This window comes from Galeopterus variegatus, unplaced genomic scaffold, assembly GCF_000696425.1.
Source record: "Galeopterus variegatus unplaced genomic scaffold, G_variegatus-3.0.2 Scaffold154, whole genome shotgun sequence".
In the NCBI taxonomy this organism is placed as follows: Eukaryota; Metazoa; Chordata; class Mammalia; order Dermoptera; family Cynocephalidae; genus Galeopterus; species Galeopterus variegatus.
This window is the reverse complement of record NW_007726265.1, coordinates 848502-868490: the sequence shown is the minus strand read 5'-3', so window position 1 is coordinate 868490 and position 19989 is coordinate 848502. Positions and strand designations below refer to the sequence as shown.

General features: G+C 52.9%; 2 protein-coding genes across 3 annotated transcripts in view; one reads left to right on the top strand and one right to left on the bottom strand.

Moving 5' to 3' along the window:
* The window catches only part of DCST1 (DC-STAMP domain containing 1), a 15172-nt gene extending 5396 nt beyond the window's left edge, over positions 1-9776 (bottom strand). The window contains exons 1-9 of one of the 2 annotated variants that reach the window (XM_008592736.1): positions 9704-9776; positions 9231-9356; positions 9066-9140; positions 4745-4873; positions 4266-4405; positions 3295-3511; positions 3049-3192; positions 2377-2498; positions 1787-1944 (exon numbers count right to left, since the gene is read on the bottom strand). In XM_008592736.1, the coding sequence (XP_008590958.1) occupies positions 1787-1944; positions 2377-2498; positions 3049-3192; positions 3295-3511; positions 4266-4405; positions 4745-4873; positions 9066-9140; positions 9231-9356; positions 9704-9761 (1169 nt within the window). In that variant the 5' untranslated portion in view covers positions 9762-9776. The remainder of the gene's footprint in view (positions 1-1786; positions 1945-2376; positions 2499-3048; positions 3193-3294; positions 3512-4265; positions 4406-4744; positions 4874-9065; positions 9141-9230; positions 9357-9703) is intronic. The other variant, XM_008592729.1, reaches the window with a different exon arrangement.
* A 236-nt stretch (positions 9777-10012) lies between these two features.
* Positions 10013-19989, top strand: DCST2 (DC-STAMP domain containing 2). The gene is made up of 15 exons (XM_008592720.1): positions 10013-10359; positions 10503-10673; positions 10994-11095; positions 11327-11524; positions 11873-11938; positions 12438-12651; positions 12777-12934; positions 13627-13791; positions 14759-14926; positions 15071-15171; positions 15837-15967; positions 16301-16428; positions 16913-17006; positions 17112-17252; positions 19756-19989. Exons 1-15 carry the CDS (start codon positions 10092-10094, stop codon positions 19967-19969), a joined length of 2319 nt encoding a protein of 772 aa, XP_008590942.1. The 5' UTR covers positions 10013-10091; the 3' UTR covers positions 19970-19989.

Here is a 19989-nt window from a genome sequence, read left to right as displayed (position 1 = left end):
CCTCGCTCAGCCAGTGAGCGGGAACCGGTCTGTATGTGGGATCCGAACCCTCGGCGGGAGCGCTGCCGCGCTTCCCAAGCGGCGCACTGTAGCAGTGCGCCACCGGGCCGGCCCATGACTCTCGGCTTTGCTTGCGGCACATCTCTTGGAGGTTATCTCAAGCAAAACTCACCCCAAACAACTGTCTCCCTTTTTCCCGACACACCCCTGCCCCTCTCTGGCTACACTTGAGCATGGTTGTGTGTGTGCGTGTGTGCACACGTACATGTGTATCTATCCTCCATGTACCTACCAAAGTCCCACATAATGCTTTGGTTTCCTAAAGAAAAATGTTAATTGTTGGAAATGTGTTTAAAACTGTAAAAATACATTAAATAACTGCTGTAAAGTGTGAAACGTAAGTTCCAATGCTATTGGTTCTGGGACCATGTAAAAATTCACATCTTCGCCTTTAAGATAGAAATAACTATAAACGCAAAGACAGACTGTGAGCACCCCCTTGTGGAGGGACCTACTGTGCTGGTGCCTGGGTTTCCTGAGTCTCGGCTTGCCTTCCTGTTGGCTCTGTCCCCTCAGTGAGTGCCCTCACCCAGGTTGAAAGCCTGGAAATGGTTTTGACACTGTACCTCCTTCCTTTCCTCCCCAAGCTGGCTCTGAGACCTGCTGTACCTTTCCCCTTCCTCCCTCCCTCCATCTCAGGCCACCTTCCTGCCACACCCCACCCCAGCTAGGCCTCCCTGACCCAGCCTGGCCTCCCTGCTACCAGCCTGCCCCAGTCCATCTTATAACAACCCCCAGTATGGGGCCTTCCTGCAGGGCTTTCCAGACTGTTATGGTCATGCCCACTTCAGCCCAGTCTTCCACCCCAGCCTCTTTCCTCTACACCTGCAGATCCTAGGTTCCTTGCCTAAGAGAATGACCTTCCTTTTCTTCACCATGGCTCCCCATCTGTAGCTTTTTGGAACCCAGTTATGACCCTTCCAGAGGCACCTCCTCAGCTCCCACTCCTGTCCCAACGGCCAGTCTATAGAATGGCCCTTGAGCACTCTCTGTCTTGTGCATGTCTCTCTCACCGCCCCAACTATACCATGAGCTTCCTGAGGGCAGGAATATGGCCCATTCATCTTTGTCCTCCCACAGGCCCTTAGGTACACACACACCACTCACTTGCAGTCACTCTGGGCCCACAAACACGGGAGATGGAGCAAGAGCCCCTGTGACTGCCCTTACCCAGCTCCTGCCCATCTCATGCATTCGGGGATGGAAAAGGGAAAAAGAGGGTCCAGAAGTCAGCAGAGGACTGAGGGCCGAGCAAGACCCGGGGCAGCCCAGCTGGACAGCGGGCTGGGTGGGGTTGAGGACTTTGTTCTAAATGGAGAGAAAGCTGCCAACGCAGCAGGCAGGAGAAAATGAAAGCAAAACTGGATGATAAAAATGGCACAAAGTCAGAGCCAAGGGGAATATGAAGGGCAAGAAAAAATCAAAAGTCAAAACTAAATGTAAAATAAGTCAGTGTTGGGATAAAAGCTGGAAGGAGGTAGATAAATGAAGACGGTTGCCTTTTCAAGATGGTGGGAACATGGGTAATATTTCTTCCGACAAAATGTCCGCATTTCCTTTAACTTTGTTTAAACAAAGAATCCAATTTAACAAAAAGGTAAAGTGAAAGGTAAATTACATTCTGAGTTGGGGATGGGCTCTGCAGTCCCCTTCTCATAGCTTCCTTCAGGGCAGGGCTCCAGTCCAGGGTTGAGGAAGGGTCTGCTGGGGTGGGGTGGGTGCTCACGCGTGGAGAACCAGCAGGAAGGTGCAGGACAGCAGCACGTGCAGCAGCCCCAGGGCCCACTCCAGCCGGGCCTCTTGCCGTTGCACGTAGTTCCGCACCTCGGTGCTCACACGCTCCCAGCTCCTGTTGGGGCCAAGCACCGCAGCCTGCTTCTCTTCCTGGAGGAGAGCACATGTGCAGACTCAGCCTGCTGTGGCCTTGTCAGACCCAGACCCAACCTCTTCGTGACATCTGTCCCCTGGCACCCCACTCATGTCCCCCAGATCCTACCAGGATCATCATGAACTGTCACTTGCTTCTGCTCACTACCCTCCTTGACAGTCTTGCTCCCCTGCACCTGTCTCAGCTGACGCCGTCCCATACCTGGCTGACCATTCTGTCCCCAAGACAGTTTCATGCCTACCACAGGTTCAGCACTGTCCCCCCGCCCCCCTGTCACCCAACACTAACACCATTCCCCTCCTTGTCCCCTTCCCTCACACCCAGTCACCTCTTTCCTGTGCCCTCTCACTTGTCCTTCCTCGTGCCCTATTCCCCAATTCCCTCCTCCCACTCCCTATCTGCCCCACCTCCCCACCCCTACCTCCTACCTTGAGCTCAATATTGGCTGAAAATTCCCCATCCAGGCCATGGATAGACTGGTTGAGGGAGTCATAGGTCTGCCCAAAGTTGCCTTCCACTGGGATGCGATTGCGGCACCAAACCTCCATCACTGGGAGACAGTAGGGACAGGTCACGGGCCTCCCCACGCCCGGCCTCCAGGCCTAGGCCTGGTTGGCCTGCTTACCTTCCTGTGGTCCTCTTCATCCTTCTTTTTTGTCTCTCTGCCTGTGACTTTCTACTACACTGAGTCTTCCCCTCTTTGTCCTCTTCAGATTCTTCCTCCCAGGAACAAGGCCTCATTACCCCCATTTTCCACATGCCCTTAATCATAACAAGTACTAAAAATAGCCTACATTTACAGAGCAGTTCCTCTGTGTGCTTCAAATGCATTATCTCCTGAAATCCTCAAAAAAACCCTAGTGAAATAAGCATTGTTATTATGCCCATTTTTCAGGTGAAGAGACAAAGCTCAGAGCTTTGCTGTGACTTATCCTGGGTCACAAAGCCAGTCAGTAGATGGGCTGGGCTCAGAGAGCACCATGTCCTCAGAGCCTAAACCCTCCCCAATTGATTGCTTTCCTGCCTCACACCTACCAGTGGTCCCCAAGGACTCAGCACCCTAGCCTTGGGGCTCCCCACCCTCCTGCCACTGTGCTGACCCTTGGCAATGCTACAGAAGAACTTAAACTTCATGGGCAGGCAGAGCAAGTGGTCGAGGAGTGGGACCCAGATGCGTTGCATGCACTGTTCATACTTTTGGTCAAACCAGCGACGGCAGCTGAGGATGGCCTTGTTCACCACATCTGCAGGAAGGAAAAAGGTGGAGTCTGAGGTCCCTACTCTCTGATATGAAACCCCAGCCCCGTGGCCCGCCCCACCCTGCCCCACCCAGGGACACCCCTCACAGGAGCAACGCAGCTTGGTCTTCAGCTCATACATCTTCTGTGTCGAGAGGTGGAGTCTGGAGGCTGGGGCTTGGAGGGTCTCTACACCTGGGGCTGTCTCCCCTGAGTCCAGAGCATCCTCGGGTGTGTAGCCAGTCTCACTAGTCACCTGGGCATCCAGGTCTTCAAAGGAGGTGGAGACGTTCTGAGTCTCTGCTTTCAATAATTTATTGCTGTGCTGGGGTTGGAGGCAGAAGGAGGAAAGGGGTGAGGGATGGGGGTTTAGAGCTTCTGATAGCTAACAACCTGTCCTCCCTCCATTAGCCAAGCTTTGGGCTCTTACCCCAGGCCTACAGGGAGCCTGGGCCCTGAGACACGGGCTCTCACCTCAAATTCTCTACTGTGCATATGTCTCAGGAGCCCTCTCCTCTCCCCAGCTGCCTCATCTAATGCCCCGTGCCTCCTCTCTGCTCACCTCCAGGCTCCTAGCTTCTCCTCAGGTCTCCCATCCCAGATCCTTACTAGTCAGTTGTTCCTCAGGTCCTTGGACTTCACCCCTTGTCACTTTTCTCTCAGATCATTATGTCATCCGATGTCCCTGACTCCAAAACTCCTCAGCACCCATCTACCCAACTCCCCAGCCCGCCAGTACCCAATTTCCTAATTCCCTAGTCTTCAAAGCTTCTGAACTCCTCAAGGCCAAGGCCCCCAATTTCCTGACATTCTAGTTCAGCTGCCCAGAATACCACCCACTCAGGTATTTGGAAACATGGGGTGGGGGACATGTCCCAATGACTGGGGGGCAGGCAGCTCTCCTGGCATTTAGTGCCCTGGGATGAGGGCACATTCTGTAATGCTTGGGGACAGTTCTGCAAAAAATGCCCATAGTATGCCCATTGGGAAACTGTAAATCCAGGGTCATAGCTCCTAGCTCAAGTCAACTCAGCCCTGAGGAGAGGGATGCCCAGGCCCTGCCTGTGCAGAGTCCTGACCAGCAGGTCCTTGAACACTGCCCGCAAGGGGGCCGTGGAAATGCGCCAGGCCGCGCGGGTGTTGTTGATCTGCAGCTCCACAGTGCAGCCCAGTGATGCTATCACTTCGTTGAGGTTGTGCCGCAGATTGGCCACCGGCCCTGGAGGAAGAGGAGCTGGTGGGTCACCTTGCTGTAGAGCCAATACTTTCTCAAACCTACCCCTAGCTCTTTCTCTGCATGCAGGGACCATCTTCTAGAACCGTACTGTGTTTGGGGCTGAGAAGCCTGTGAGAGGTTATCTCATTCAACCCTTGATTTTTCTCACCTGTGAAACTAAGGAGGCACAGAGATGGGGTGAGGGGTTTGGGGGTAGCTCTCTTAGGGACACACAGCAAGTTGGAACAGCTGGGATTAGACCCTCACCTTTTCTCCTTCACCAGGCCCACCCAGGGTCACTGCTCCAGTGTCACTAACCAGCACCCAGGGGCACACACTCACCCTCATAGATGGCAGCCAAGGCGTATCCCAGGACAAAGAGCCTGCCCTCTTTGCCCAGCATCTTGGGTATTAGCAGGAGGCTGGCACAGCGGATGTGGGGGGAGGTCCCCCATCCCATGGCCCCCAAGCCTGTCAGGAGAGTCCAAGAGATGGTGAGGCAAAGTGATGAAGTACCTCCCCATGTCACCATGTCACCCACCTGCCACCACCCCCTTCTAGAACCACCACCATCCTGCCCTTGTCTCCATTTACATGGACTCCACTCATTCATTTGACAGCCATTTACAGAGTTCAACTGTGTGCCAGTCTCTGGGAGAGCATGGAGAGATGGCTAGAGACTGAAAAGTCAGTCGGTGATTGACTTTCATGTGTATATGACGTTCATGTTGGTGTTAGGGAAGGGAGCCAACCCTTCCCATACTCAGACTGGATTCACACTTACTCTAGGTGCTGAGGGAGCAGAGACAGCAAGAGAAAAGTTCTGGAAATAGGCCCTGGTGCTCACAGTTGTCAGAAGAGAGGTCAGAGCCCACCTCGATATTCCCGGTGTTCTGATGACTACAGCACACACCATCTCTGCCCCTAATTTTAGCCCTTAATCATGTACCACCTGGTATGTTTTAACAGTTTCACATGTGTCTCCTTGTGGTCTCTGCAAGGAGACAGTGAGCTCCTTGAAGCTCATAATCCAGGGACAGAGACAGACAAGTAAACAAATGACTACAACGCGATGTGCTAAGCGCACAAGGGAGGTGCTTATGGAGAGCTGTGGGAGCCAAGGAGGGAGTGGGTATTTCTGCAGGGAGGGGTGGGGCTGGGAAGGCTGGATAAAGGAGATGATGTGTCAGCTGGGCCTGGAAGATGAGTAAGTGTCGTTAGGAGGCACAGATGGCATTCCAGGCCAAAGGAACAGTATAAGTTGATCAGGGAAGCTAAAAGATTCCTGTGTTAATGGAGTGTTCACCCAACAATTGTCAAAGCAAATCCTAAATCCTTACACTTCCCTCCATCTCCACTGTCCTCATAGAGTCCCCGTCACCTCTCATTGAGACTATAACTTTGTAACTAGTCTCTCTAGTTCCTCTCTTGCTATCTTATACCTCGAATTTCACAAGGCAGCCAGAGTGATCTTGTAAAAGCATAAGTCAGATCATGCCCCTTCCCTGCCTCAAACCATTCAATGACTTTCTACCGCATTTGGGACAACATCCAAACTCCTTCAACAGGGTCTATAGTCCCTCGTGATCTGGCCTCTGCCTACTTTCTGAAGTGATCTCACGCAACCCAGCTCTTCACCCACCATGTCCACCTACACAAACCTTGTTGCTGTTCCTTGAACATGCCAAGTTCATTCCTCCTCTTAGGACTTTGCCCTAGCTGTCGCCCCTGCCAGGAGTGCTCCTCCCCCCGTTCTTCACATGGCTGGCTCCACCTAGTCATTCAGGTTTGTGGCAAACCCTGCTGGGTGCCTCCCACCAGTTTTTTTCTGCCTTCTTCCTTGCTAACACAACTTGGGTCTTGTTCAAGGGCAATAGCCTGGCTCTGCCCTGGCCCCTGGAGGTAAATCTGGATCTGTCTAAACCAATCATGGTGTAACAGGGCATTGAAAGAGACTTGTTCTGTGGTCTTGGCCTTCTTGCCAAAGATGTAAGTTGAGGACAATGGTTGACAAATAGTTGTCCTACATTCTTTTTTTTTAAAAGATGACCGGTAAGGGCCGGCCTGTGGCTCACTCAGGAGAGTGCGCCATGGGCTGGACCTAGTTGTCCTACATTCGAATGAGAGCCCCGTGGAGTTGTAGGTGTCTTCTTCGGGCTTACCAAAAGAGCAAGACTTGTCTCTCACTCCTCTACCCCAATCATGCTGTATAAAGAGACCAGAAATGTGAATTTTCTGGAACTGGAGAGAAGTGGTTGGAGTAAGCAGACACAGGAGGAGACTCTGTGGAGGGGAGAGTCAAGTGAGAGACTCCCGAAGTCCCAGAAGCTTGAAGGACTTGTGCTTCAGGAAGGGGAAGCTGCCTCATCCCTCCCAGGCTGGACTCCTTCTGAGTTGCAGAATCTCAGAGGGCCACTCCAGGGCTGCCACCAGACCACAGAGTGGGGGGAGAGCTTGTGGGAAGCTCAGCAGGGCTTCCCCCAGACCATGGTGGGACCAGAACGTGGAGACTGGCATCTACTTCTTATCAGGGCAGGAGAGAGGGCAGCTGCAAGGTGCCCTGCTTTCTCAGTTTGGCAGGGCAAGGATGTGTGCATTTACTCTGGGACAAGTGGACATTTTTTTTTTTTAAGATGACCAGTAAGGGGATCTTAACCCTTGATGTGGTGTTGTCAGCACCACGCTCTCCCAAGTGAGCTAACCGGCCATCCCTATATAGGGATCTGAACCTGTGGCCTTGGTGTAATCAGCACCACACTCTCCCAAGTGAGCCATGGGCTGGCCCCTACAAGTGGACATTTTGGAGGGCAGCAGGCCTCAAGCCACCTGTGAGGTTCACCATCCGAGAGGTGCTTAGGGGAGGGATCCAAAAGTAAGAGGCTGTGAGTGGCCTTCAGGAGCTAAGGGGGGCTTTATATGAGGTCAGCCAAACAGGACTGCCCTTAGCTGGAAACTGGGCACTGCTGAAGTCCACACTGAGCTTCCAAAGAGACCATAAATAGGCCTACTGGGACAGCCAGGCAGTGAGCACCTGCCACACAGGTGGCGGCAGGAGGGCACCGGCAATGGAATTACAACAGCATTGGTGATTTAAGACTTTTGTCCCTTTTCCTTCAATTCTTCTAATCCCCTTTCTGACATCAGAAGAACCAGAAAGGGAAGGAAGCAGAGAAAAAAGTGGAAGAGCAGGCCAAGCTCCCTTCTCCACCGCAGGACCCCATGCCAAGGATCAAGCCTGAGCTGGGGGTCAAAGGGAGGTGGGGAGGAAGGAAGACGCTTGAGAATAGATGTGAGGTTGAAATTTCAATGTAGGGTGGATTGGACCTCTTAGTCTCTAAAAATAATTTGTAATTACTGAAGCAGGACTAGGTCTTCTGAAGGAAAATAACCAGAAAGTTAGGGGTATGTGTGAGAGGTCCTCAATGGGAGAACATGGTCCAAGAAATAGTAGTGCCTTGTTGTTATCCAAAAGGATTCATTCAGTAAGCTGGAGATGGTGCGAATTCCATTCCCCTTGCCTGGAATAGGTTCAGAAAAATGCATGTGTTGCAGTTATGACCAAAGAGATGTGAGAGGAAGTCTGCTGGGGGATCAAAAGGACGTTTTTCTTGTTTCTAAAAAGGGACATGAGGTTGGTTGGCTCAGCTGGTTAGAGTGTGCTGCTGATAACACCAAGGTCCAGGGTTCGATCCCTGTACTGGCCAGCTGCCAAAAAATAAAATAAAAAAAGACATGAGAAAGAGATGTTTCTTCCTTTCTTTCCTAGTCTTTGACAATGTTGTATGAATGTGATACTTGGAGTTGCTGCAGCCATTTCATGACCTGAAGAGTAGTGGCTGACAGCCCAAGATGGCAGAGAGAAAAGATGGAAGGAACCTGGGTCCTTGGTGGGGTTACTGAGCTGTTGAATTACCCAAACTCCAAAACCATTCTGCCTTGAAACTTTTTATTATGTGAGATAATAAACTTTCTCTATGATTAAACCATGTTTAGGTGGGTTTTCTGCTCTTGCAGCTCGCACCTCCTGATACAAGGTTTCTATTCAAATGTCACCTTCTCTGAGAAGCCTTCCCTGACTGCTTAAACTAGGGCAGTGCCCTAGCCCCTTTCTATCGCTTTCCCCTGTTTTATTCTTTTCATACCACTTGCCACCAACAGAAACGCTCGTTTATTCATTGTTCATTCATTGTCTGATTCTCTCCACTGGAATGTAAACTCCAGAAGAGCTGGGTGCTTGTCAACCCTGTTCACTCCTGAATCCTCAGCAGATGCTCAGTAAGTGCGGAAGGAAGGAAGGAAGGAAGGAAGGAAGGAAGGAAGGAAGGAAGGAAGGAAGGAAGGGAATTTCTCAGGAGGAGCAGGAAATGAGGCCAGAGAGATCAGGAGAGATGAAGGTATGAAGGGTTGTGGGGTTTGAACTATATCACGTGGGCAATGGGAACTCTCTCAGATTGGGGACACTCCTTAAGGGCAAGGACTGTATCTTCTTCCCTAGACTGGGGCCTCTTCCATCTGGACCTCCCTCTAAAGCTCAAGAGGAGGCTGAAGCCACAAAGGATGCTTGGGTACAGAAGGAACAAGCACAGACTCCTTCCTGGGCATCCAGGACTGGGCTGTGGTCCACAGGCCTCTTGAGTGTCCCTGGCCTTTGCCCAGCACTAACCCACCAAGCTGTACAACATCATCATCTTCTCCTCTTCATAGATCTTCATGGGGTTCACCAGGAGTTGAAAAAGACCTAAGGTCACAGGATCAAGCCAAAGTTCAAAAGATGGGTCCCACCCTGGTCCAGCCCCTGCCCACCCATGACCTCTACTTCCACACTCACCTATGGCCAGGAGCCCCCCAGTGCTTGCCCCCAGGAGGAAGGCAGTGACAGGAAACTCGCCGGGCTGGCGCCACAGGAACCGGTTACAGGAGGCTGGCAGCCCCCAGCTCAGGAGCCTCTGCACCGCTGAGAGGTGGGACAGTTCAGCTCAACAGCCCACTCTTCTGGCTGGGATGTGGCTCGTTAGGATTAGGGGCTTGTGGGGGGTAGGGTGGAAGCTGGGGGAACCTGGAGGACGGTGGCAGGAACTTGAGGGATCCTGGAGGAGGATGAGGGACCCTGAGGAAGTGGGGGAGATGTGAGGGAAAGAAGAGGAAAGGGCCGGTCTAGAGGAGGGCACTGGATGAGAGGGGTGGAAGCTGGGGGGCCCCAAGATGGGGGAAAGGGTGGAGGAAGCCCTGGAGGAGAGATCGGATGGGAGCAGTGGAGGCTGGGGGTACTGGGAAGTGGCGGGGTCTCGGTGACCGACTCACTGGTATGGGGTGCTTTCCTTTGCCTTTTTGCTCCACTCTGATGATGTCTAATGTCCATATGTCTGTGCTGGAGAACCTCCTCTTATCCCAGAAGGCTCCCCAAAGATTTCCTGGTGAGAGAAGGAAGGGGCTTCTTTACAGAAGTGTCTCCTCTGCCTCCCTCACAGCCTATGTCTAAGGTCTGTGTCTTTTAATCCCTCTGCTCTGAGATGGGGGGAAGGAGATTAGAGACCTCCCTATGCCCTTGCCAGTCCTTGGACCTGGGTAAGGGATTCCAAGACACACACAGTAGAAGCCTTCCAGAACCTTAGAGTATGGTGAGAACTTCCAGGACTATAGAACCTGATGGGCATCTCCTGGAGACAGCAAACATTTGGTCTCAGCAGCCATGCCCAAAGTCATGGGGGGTGTTGTGCGCCCCTCGGGGGATGAGGAGCCTAGCATGGCACGAGCTGTGGTCCGCAGTGTGGGGGGCTTTACCCTGGGCTTGTCCTTGGCCACGGCCTATGGGCTTCTGGAATTACTGGTAGAAGGGCACAGCCCCTGGGGCTGCCTGGTAGGCACCCTCACTTTGGCTGCCTTCCTTAGCCTGGGCATGGGATTCTCCCGCCAGATCCGAGTGACTGTCTTCCTGATGCTGCCCCAGGCCTTCTCCAGTGAGCCTGGCTCCCAGTGGGAGGGGGCAGAAGGGATCCTGGGGGAGATGGGGGTTAAGGGAAATATTCTGAAGGCTTATGTAAGGGATTTGCTGCCATGTTCAGGGCTGGGGTCTTGGTTCTGATGGAGCTGTCTCCCCCAGACCAGGGCCAGACACTGCTGTTGATGGCTGCCTTTGGAGTGGTGCTGCAAGGGCCTTGTGCCAACACCCTGCGCAACTTCACCCGGGCCAGCGAGGCTGTGGCCTGTGGGGCAGAGCTAGCCCTGAACCAGACTGCCGAAGTGCTGCAGCGGGCCAAGCAGCCCCTTGTCAGTAAGGTCCCCCCACCACTGTCCCCCATGTCCCCCATCCTGCATGTTCTAGAAGTCCTTTGGCTTCATTCCTCTCTGCTGGTATTGAGTACTAACTTCAAAGAATCTGGGCCTGGAAAGGGGCTTTTGGCCCAGCTACAGCCCCTTTCCTTTGCTCTCTGGCCTCCTCCACTGCCAGATTAACTACCTCCCACACCCAAGCATCCAGGCTGCCCACCTCCAGGGTGGCAGCCCCCTCTCTATGCCCTACCCCAGAAGCAAAGGTGAAAACTAGTCCTTAGAGGAAGAGGCCCCATAGTGTCCCTGCCCCTCACCCCTCAGGTGCTCTGAACAAAATTAAAGCTATTGCCCAGAAGGCCAAAGAGGTGGCTGACCGGGTCCGTAAGTTATTTCGGTCAATCATGGATGGTGTGAAGCATGTAGGTAAGCACATTAGCATGTCTGATTTGGGGGGGTCAAAATGCACCCAGTCTCCTCACCTTTACCGCTGTCCAGTCCTTTTAGGCCCCCTCCTGGGTGCTGACTGGGTACAGCACAGCCAGGCCCCTGACCACAGGCCTCTCCAGCTCTGGATGCTGTGCTGGTATTCCCCGAACCCCTGAGAAGAGGCTGCTGGACTCTGGCCCTGGGTACCATCCCCACAGCTGTCCCCAGCCAGGGCCCTTCGGAACGTGTGGTATTGGCTCCTGCACATCGGCGACGTGTGCAACTCGGAGCTGGGCAATCCTTACTCGAAATGCGCACGGGTTTTCGATGACGCCAAGGACAGCTGCATGAAGGTCATACCACAAGCCTACCACCTGTGTTATGTGCTCATGCCCTTCAAACTGGTGCTCTGTGGACTTGCCAGTGGTGAGAAAGCCAGGGGTTTGCTGACAGGGAGGAGCTAACGTGGGGTGGGGTGTGGAGATGGGGATGTGGGGGTCAGTCAGGAGGGCAGGACCAGGGGGACCCAGAGGGGCCAATGAATATGGAACTAATAAGGGTGCTGGGCCCAGGATGGGGGACTAGGCAATAGGGAGAGACCAATGTTGGGGAAGGGGGGCATTAGGGAGAGCCTAAAAGGTCTTGAACAAATGTGGAGGCCAAAAGGAAAAACAAAAAGTTGAGAAGGCCCTGTGAGAAGAGGGTCCCCAGAGGTAGGGGGGCAGGCTGTGTCTCTGTCCCTCCTCCTGACACTCAGCAGTCTCCACTTCTCAGTGGTCCAGGTGTTCTGCGTCATCCCCAAGTACATCCAACCTTTCTTGCGCAAGACCATTGGCACCCGTGAGTGACCCCTTCCTAGCCCTTGCTGCCTGCGGTGCGACCGGGTGGTCTTCCTCCCTCATCTTGATATGGCCATTGCCAGCCCAGAGTGTACTCAGTCCATAAATGAGAATGCAGGAGCAGGAAACGACCTCCAGAGGTTACCCAGGCCTTACAGATTAGGAAGTTGAGGCCCAGTAAAAGGGAGGTGCCTCACCAAAGCTTGGCTTTAGAGCAGGAGCTGTGAACAGAACCAGGGCCTTGCTCCTGAGCTCAGGTCATTGAGATCATTCATTACGGAATATCTATTGCGTGCCAGGCATAATGCTGGGTGCTGAGCATACAGTGGTGATAGCACCCATATGTGCAGACTTTGTCCCCTCCTCAGTGCACTGCAGGTCCAAGCACTGGGGCTTCCTGGCTGGTCTGTGGGCCATGCCAGACCCCTGACCCCAGGTGCTGCTCTGCCTCTTCCTAACTTTCCCTTGCTCACATCTCCCCTGGAACCTGCTGGCCCCAGCTGTGATGAAGTTGATTAACCGGGTGCGTCAGGAGTTTGAGTTCAACATGACAGCCACCCACCACTTCTCTGTGGACCTCAATGCCTCTCGGAGCCTGTCACAGGTGGCTTTGGACCTGCATGAGGCTATCAGCATGAAGCTGCTCCGCGCCCGGGAGGCCCTGGCTCTGCTGGGCTATGCCACACCTCTGTTGCTCGTGCTTCTCTACCTCCAGTGAGGGCCAAGGCTGAGGCCTAATGCGTCCCCTTTGCATCCCAGGAGGCTGAAGTTTCAGGGTGGGGTCTGGTTAGGGGTGCCAAGGGGCTTCACGTGCACTTCACCTCCCACCCCCACTCCAGAGCCCTGTTTTACCGCTACTGTTACCTGAACTGGGACCATTACGACAACATCTACATCACCAGCCGGTTCCTGCACATGGAGACTGTCCGCTCCAAGGCAGGATTGCCCACAGTGCTACCACTCAGTGCTCATGAGGCCACACGCTACATTCAGCCAGGTGAGGCCCTGAGCATGGGAGAGAAGCGGCTCTCTGGGAGGCCAGAGCTGCCCCTAACCCCACTGCCCTGACCCTACGCCCCATGCACGGGCAGGGCTCGGCAGGGCTTGAGACAGGGCCAGAGGGAGGAGAGACAACACAGAACTTAAGGACATTTCAAATTGAGGGGGAGACACAGCCCTGTCCTTGGAGAGCCCTCAGTCTGAAAGGGGAAAGTTGACACCCTCAGAAAAAGCAGACAGAGAGAGAAGGGGCAGATGATGCTTCTGGAAGCACCCTGGGAGTCAGGAGAGTGGGAAGTAGATACAGAGCAAGGGAAATGAAGTTGGGAAGGTTTTCTGGGGTGGGGACAGCAAGTGTGAATGTGCTGACACGGAGGGGGAGGACTTCCTGTGAGGTGGGGAGCCAGGTAAGGTATGAGACATGTCCCAGGAGGGAGGGTTCCTAGAGACTGGGAATGGCCACTGTGCCTGGGTGGAGATGCTAGGCTGGCACCTCTAGACACAGAGCCGCCTGCCCCTGCAGTGTTTCCCACCCTCGCCCATGGGTCCTCACAGCTTCTTGCCCTTTTCATCTTCACGATGAGCAAACAGGCCCAGGCTCTATCAGGAACAGGAGTCCTCTCCAGGAGCTGGAGTCTGGTGGAGGGAAGAATTGGGGAGCATCCTCCTGACTATCCCACTCCCACTCAGGCTCCATCTTCCTGTCCCGATGGGAGCAAATTTTCTATGTCCTGAAGACCTTCAACCTTATCCGACACCTCCTCCTCATGCTGTTCCTGGTCTTCCTGGACTATGCTGTGTTTTGGGTTCTCGACCTAGCCCGGTACCAGCTGCAGGGGGAGATCGTCGCCCGCAGTGAGTGCCCACACCTCTCCCCGCCTGCTCCTGTGTCCTCCCTATCCTCTCCTCAGCTTCTCTTCACTCCCACCCTGGATGTCTCTGTGTCTCTGTTGCTCACCAGATCCTGACTTTTCCTCTCTTCCAACTCTATCCTTTGCCCAGTAACACCTGTGTCCAGGTCAAGGTTGTAACAAAACAGAGTAGTTAAAGATACAAGCTCTAGAGGCAAACTGGCCTGGGTTCAAATCCTGGCTCTGTCCTTTATCAGGCAGTGAACTTAAACAAATTGTTTCACCTCTCAGAGCCTCAGTTTCCTCATCTGAACAATGGGATAATAATGGTAGCAACCTATCTGGATCACTGTAAGGAGTAAATGAGATTATGTGTGCTGAGCGCCTGGTAGACCATTGCTTGAGAATGTGCCACAAGCCAAGCAATATAATTAACCTAATTCTGTGTACCACAGGTCCAACAGACAATGTAAAAGCAAAGCAAAACAAACAATAAAGCACTTAGTCCGGTGCCTGCTATGCAGTCAGTGCTCAACCAGTGCTTTAAAATAAATGCTTCAGGACTGGCTGGTTAGCTCAATTGGTTAGAGCACAGCCTTATAACATCAAGGTCATGGGTTTGGATCCCGGTACTGGCCAGCTGCCCCCCCAAATAAAAATAAAAATAAAAAAATAAATGCTTCTGAGTGGTCATGAAGGCACGGGTGGACTCACTAAACATTAAGGTCACCTCATATCTGGTGACCAGTGCCACCCCAGCTAGACAATGGGGCCAGTCCTAGGTGCCAGGACTGAGGTCAGGCCCCACAGCACCCTGAGGGTGCCTGGGACATCAAAGGCCCCTGGCAGGGGTATAAGCCATCCCTACGACCTGCTGTGCTCCACTTTCCACCCTTCAGAAGCTGTGGCCTTTCTGCACGGTAGAGTGGGCAACTGCTATGTGTGTCCCTCACATGTTGTCTTTGTGCCAGGCCCTGTGCTGGTATCTATAACTGTAGAAGGGACTGGCTATACCGGGAATATTTACCGCGACCTGGTGTCAGCATTTGATGTCCTGCAGCAAGGCAACATCAGCATCTTGTCCCAGCGCTGCCTCCTGCGTCCCTTGGAGCCTGATGCCACTGGCTACCTAGTCATCGGTATCAACACAGCCCCAAGGGCCCTGGGGGAATGGACAGCATTCAGGGCATGAGGGGCACAGGCTTCTGGGGGGGCCAGGGGCCAGGGTTTTAGCCTGCCCCTTGTGCCCACTGGCAATGCTTACTGTACCTGCTGTGCTCCAGGCATCATGTACGGCTTGTGCTTCTTCGTCACTGTGTTTGGCAACTATGTCAGTCGGCTGCGGCGAGTCATCTGTGCCTCCTACTACCCATCCCGGGAGCAGGTGAGGGCTCCCCCTTCCTCAGGGTGCTAAGCTAGTGGCTGACTGTCTTGGCTTTGGGGAGCTTGAGCCCTTCAGCAGCCCCAGGCCTCTCTCCTCTGGTTGAACCCCAAAGCAAATTACCTGGATTACAGGTCTCTGGACCCCAGATAGGGCTGGAAGAAGTTGTGCCTCTTGGGGCAGGGATTCCTGAGACAGAGCTTGCTTCCAAAGTTTTGTTAAAACCATGGAGGAACTTGGGTGGTGTTGGCATGTTGAGGTGTGAATAGAAATTCGCCAGTTTTTTACTTATTTACTGATCATTTACTGAGCATCTACTGTATGCCAGTCACTGTGCTGGTCTCCAAAGATACCAAGATGAACCAGACATGGTCAGGAGCTCAGAGTCTCAAAGCAGGCTAGACAGGCTTTTAACAAAACATTACAATTAAAAAGTGCTTTTATTAAGGAATGAATAAAGTGCTGTGGAGACCCAGAGAAGAAGGTGGGTAACTCTACCTGGTGAAGTCCAGAAGGCTTCCCAGAGGAAGGGGCATTTGAGCCAAACCTAGAGGGATTCATAGGAGTTGGACAGAAGAAAAAGGTAGAGAGTGGGGATGGGTGCGGAGGACATTCCAGGCAGATGAAACAGGATCAAGTGGGACCCATCCCTGATCTCCCCCCATCAGGAGAGGATTGTCTACCTCTACAACATACTTCTAAGCCGCCGAACCAACCTGTTGGCTGCTCTAAGCAGAACCGTGAGGCGGCGGGCAGCTGACCAGGGCCACACGAGTGCCCTCCATGTGCTGGCCAGCCGGTGAGCCCACTGTCCTTTGCTATAGGAGTTGGGTGAGAGGGGACAGAAAAAGAGCCAGAAGTTAGAATGGATCATTGTCCTCCCTAAGTGAAAAGAGGTTTGGTTGAAAAGGGTGCCCATTCCATGCCATCATGCCCTAAGAGGGAGAATTAGAAATGAGAATTCTTAGGGGTGGAGAGTGATGGGAAGGAGGAGGACAGTGCAATAGAGAGGTTGTTGCTAAGAAGGTTAGACTGCAGGAAGGCTTCCCCATCATTTGGAGGGTGGTGCTGGAGTAGGGAGGGTTAGGCTGTCTGAACTGGCCTGCTTAGTGTCTGTGACCCTTCTTCTCAGGTGTCCCTGCCTGGGTTCATTTGTCAGCCACTTTTGGCCGCATCGGGCCTACTGCCTGGGCTGTGGGCAGCCCCAGGATGAGGGGGACATGGAGAACTTTGTGTCCTGCAGTACCCCAGGCTGCGGAGGTGAGACCCCTGGGTGTGTGCCTCTCCCTGATGGGCTCACTGTATTTGCATATGACAATCAACTGTGGTCCTTCTTTTTTCTTTTTTAAAAGATGACCGGTAAGGGGATTTTAACCCTTGACTTGGTGTTGTTGTCAGCACCGCACTCTCCCAAGTGAGCCACGGGCCGGCCCTTGTGGTCCTTCTTTTATGGACTTCTCTTATACCTCACCTTTTGTACCCCTCCCATCATTACTATGCATGTTCTCATTTACATAGAGCTCTCAGGTAGCTCATTTTCTGCATGCTTGCCTTGATTCTCCTGGGTGAGAACAGAATTTCTATGCAAGTGGCATTGCAGCAGTTCCCTAGTGTGCACAGTGTGCAGGCTGGACAAGGACGATTCCTCCAGGGGTGGGACAGGGGAGACGGGCTGGAAACTAGGGAGCACAGGGGCTGGGTGGGTAAGCCCAAGTTCACCTCCTTTGCTCCTGGCCTCCTCTAGGTCTCTACTGCCTTGCCTGCTTCCGCCTCCTAAACAGCACCTGCTCTGTGTGCGCATCTCCCCTCTCCTACCAGGGGGACCTGGACCTGGAGCTGTGAGTCTTTCAATGACAAGAGGTGGCTGGAGTCTGTGGGGGCAGTGGGAGTAGCCACCCTTCCCCCAGGACATCTGTGGGCCACTAAATGGGAGTCTTCTCCAGGGACTCTAGTGACGATGAGAGCCCCCAGCTATGGCTGGCTGCAGCTCGAAGAAAGGACCCTGAGCAGGAGTGGTTACTGCAGCAACTGTTGGAAGAAGCACTGGACAAAAGCCTCTCGATGGAGTCTAACTCCAAGATCAGGTGAGTGCGAAGCAGAAGAAGGTGGCACCAGAGAATTGGGAAGCTTAAGCAAGTTCTTTCACATTTACAATGGGCTTCCTGGGTTCCTGGACCTCTGCTTGGTCTGGAGACAGAGATGAGGGGAGAGGAAGGAATGGAGGTTTGCTGAGTGCCTGCTGTGTGGTGGCACCCCTTCCCTGAAGGAGCTCACCATGCAGTGGGGGAAAGTGACATCAAATACATATCAGTGTGGAGAGCACCCTAATAAGGGATGAAGTTTGCTTCTTAGCAGCACAGAGACTGGAACAACCAATTTGGGATGGGGATGTATCAATGAAGCCTTCACAAAAGAGGCAAAAATGAGCTGGAATTTGGAGGTAACCTGGTAGTTTGTTAGGCTGAGAAGTGGTGGAAAGCATTCCAGATGGAAGCCCATGTGAGACTGAGAATGTGAAACATTCAGGAAGGTAGAATCTGAGTGGGGAGTGTGTGTATGGGTGGAGACCTCAGAGAATGTGGGGAGATGAAGTTGGAAGTCAAGGTGGGGAGAGATGGGCAAGGGCCTTACCCTTTGAAGATCTTAGGTTGGAAAGTGCCATGTTCACATTTATCTTTGAAGACCATAAGCTCAGAAGGCAGAACGGAGACTGCGCAGGAGCAGGGAGACCAGAGAGGCGGCTGCGCTAGTTCAGGAGAAGTTGGTGATGGCCTCAGGATTGAGGTGCTAGAGATAACTGGGGTTTCTATGCTTGGCACTGGGATGGAGGACAAACAGGTTCTGGGGAAAGAGGACTGGCCCAGTTTGAGATCTTGAGGTGTCTATAGGACATCCAGCTAGAGATGCCCAGGGGGCAGTTAGAAAGGGCAGGGCTCTGGGCTGGAGGTGTACTGTTGGAGGTCATTGATTTAAAGACTGTAAGAGAGAGGATTAGATAGGTCATTCTGGCAGAGGGCATGATAAGAGAGAGGAAGGCGACAAGGGCAGAAGAACCTTGGGAGTTCGGGCCGGCCCGTGGCTCACTCGGTAGAGTGCGGTGCTGATAACACCAAGGCCCCGGGTTCGGATCCCATATAGGGATGGCCGGTTTGCTCACTGGCTGAGCGTGGTGCTGACGACACCAAGTCAAGGGTAAAGATCCCCTTACCGGTCATCTTTTTAGAAAAAAAAGAAAAGAAAAGAAAAGAAAGAAGAGTGGGTTGGTGGCAAAGTGAGTGGGTTAAGGGGGGAATGGCTGCCAGAGCAAACGTGACCATAAAGTGAATGTGATTCAAGTCGACGAAGCGCATGGACAAAAATGCTTCCTGTGGCCAAATTGGGGCGATGTCTCTTTCCACTCCAGTGTAGAACAAACCTAAAAACCGTCCTTGGGACAGAAGTAAGGAAGTTCCCGGTGTTCAGCAAACCTCTTCCTCTCAAGAAATCCAAAGGGGAAGTCAACATAATTCATAAATGACCATAGGACCTGTCGTGACAAACGAAAGGCAGGGAGAATGTTAGCCTTTAAAATCATACCCTGCTGGGCCGGCCCGTGGCTCACTCGGGAGAGTGCGGTGCTGATAACACCAAGGCCCCGGGTTCGGATCCCACATAGGGGAGACTCAAGAATGCAGGAGAGCCAAGCATGTGAAATGCTGTGAGATGGTCAAGTAGGATGAGGATGAAGACAGGCCACGAATCAGGCAGTTAAGAGGTCATTGGACTGGCTCGTGGGAACATTCTTCACGGCATCAGGAAGGCCAAAAACAGATCATGATAGGTTGAGAGGTGACTGATAGAGGGGACTCAGAAAAAGGGTATGTGGCTCCTTCATCACTGTTGCAAGAAGTATGATAATTATTTTAATATAATAACTTGTAGTTTAAAAAAGTAAGCTTGATGGTGAAGACAAGAAGAGGGTCAGCTTTACATAGCAAGAGAGTAGCTTTAAGGGGATTTTCTAGAGAAGATTTCTTTCTTTCTTTTTTTTTTTTTTTTTTTCCAAAAAGATGACCGGTAAGGGGATCTTAACCCTTGACTTGGTGCTGTCAGCACCACGCTCTGCCAAGTAAGCCACGGGCCGGCCCCCTGTGAAAACAGAATGTTGGTGGGGCTGGCCCGGTGGCGCACTGCTATAGTGCACCGCTTGGGAAGCGTGGCGGCGCTCCTGCCGAGGGTTCGGATCCCACATACAGACCGGTTCCCGCTCACTGGCTGAGCGAGGCGCGGGAGCAACACCGAGGGCTGCGTCCAAATACCTGTTTGATCCCTTTATATTAAAAAATTATATATAATATTGCTATATACACAAAAAAAAATTGGGCCGGCCCGTGGCTCACTCGGTAGAGTGCGGTGCTGATAACACCAAGGCCCCGGGTTCGGATCCCATATAGGGATGGCCGGTTTGCTCACTGGCTGAGCGTGGTGCTGACAACACCAAGCCAAGGGTTGAGATCCCCTTACCGGTCATCTTTTAAAAAAAAAAAAAAAAAAAAAAAAAGAAAACAGAATGTTGGTGACTGGCCATCCAATTCCTCTCCTTACTAGTTACCTGGATGAGAAGGGGCCTCAGCAGAGGATGCACCGGCAGCAGACCTCACCTGAAGCCCATCAATCTGCCAGCATTCCCAAGACCCCTGAGCCCCACACACCACCTCAGGAACTCTCTGCCCACAAAGCAGTCCCCTCCCCAGCTTCAGAACCCCCAGCCCTGCTGTCAGCTCCCTTTCCTCTTGATCCCTCCAACCCACCTCAAAAATAAAGGAACCAAAAGTGGACACA

Bases quoted from the DNA above. Each gene is read 5' to 3' on its own strand.
- DCST2 (XM_008592720.1), top strand. From the start codon at position 10,092: ATGCCCAAAGTCATGGGGGGTGTTGTGCGCCCCTCGGGGGATGAGGAG. The intron at 10,360-10,502 runs GTGAGCCTGGCT...TGTCTCCCCCAG, and splicing joins GCTGCCCCAGGCCTTCTCCA to ACCAGGGCCAGACACTGCTG. The intron at 17,253-19,755 runs GTGAGTGCGAAG...TCTCCTTACTAG, and splicing joins GAGTCTAACTCCAAGATCAG to TTACCTGGATGAGAAGGGGC.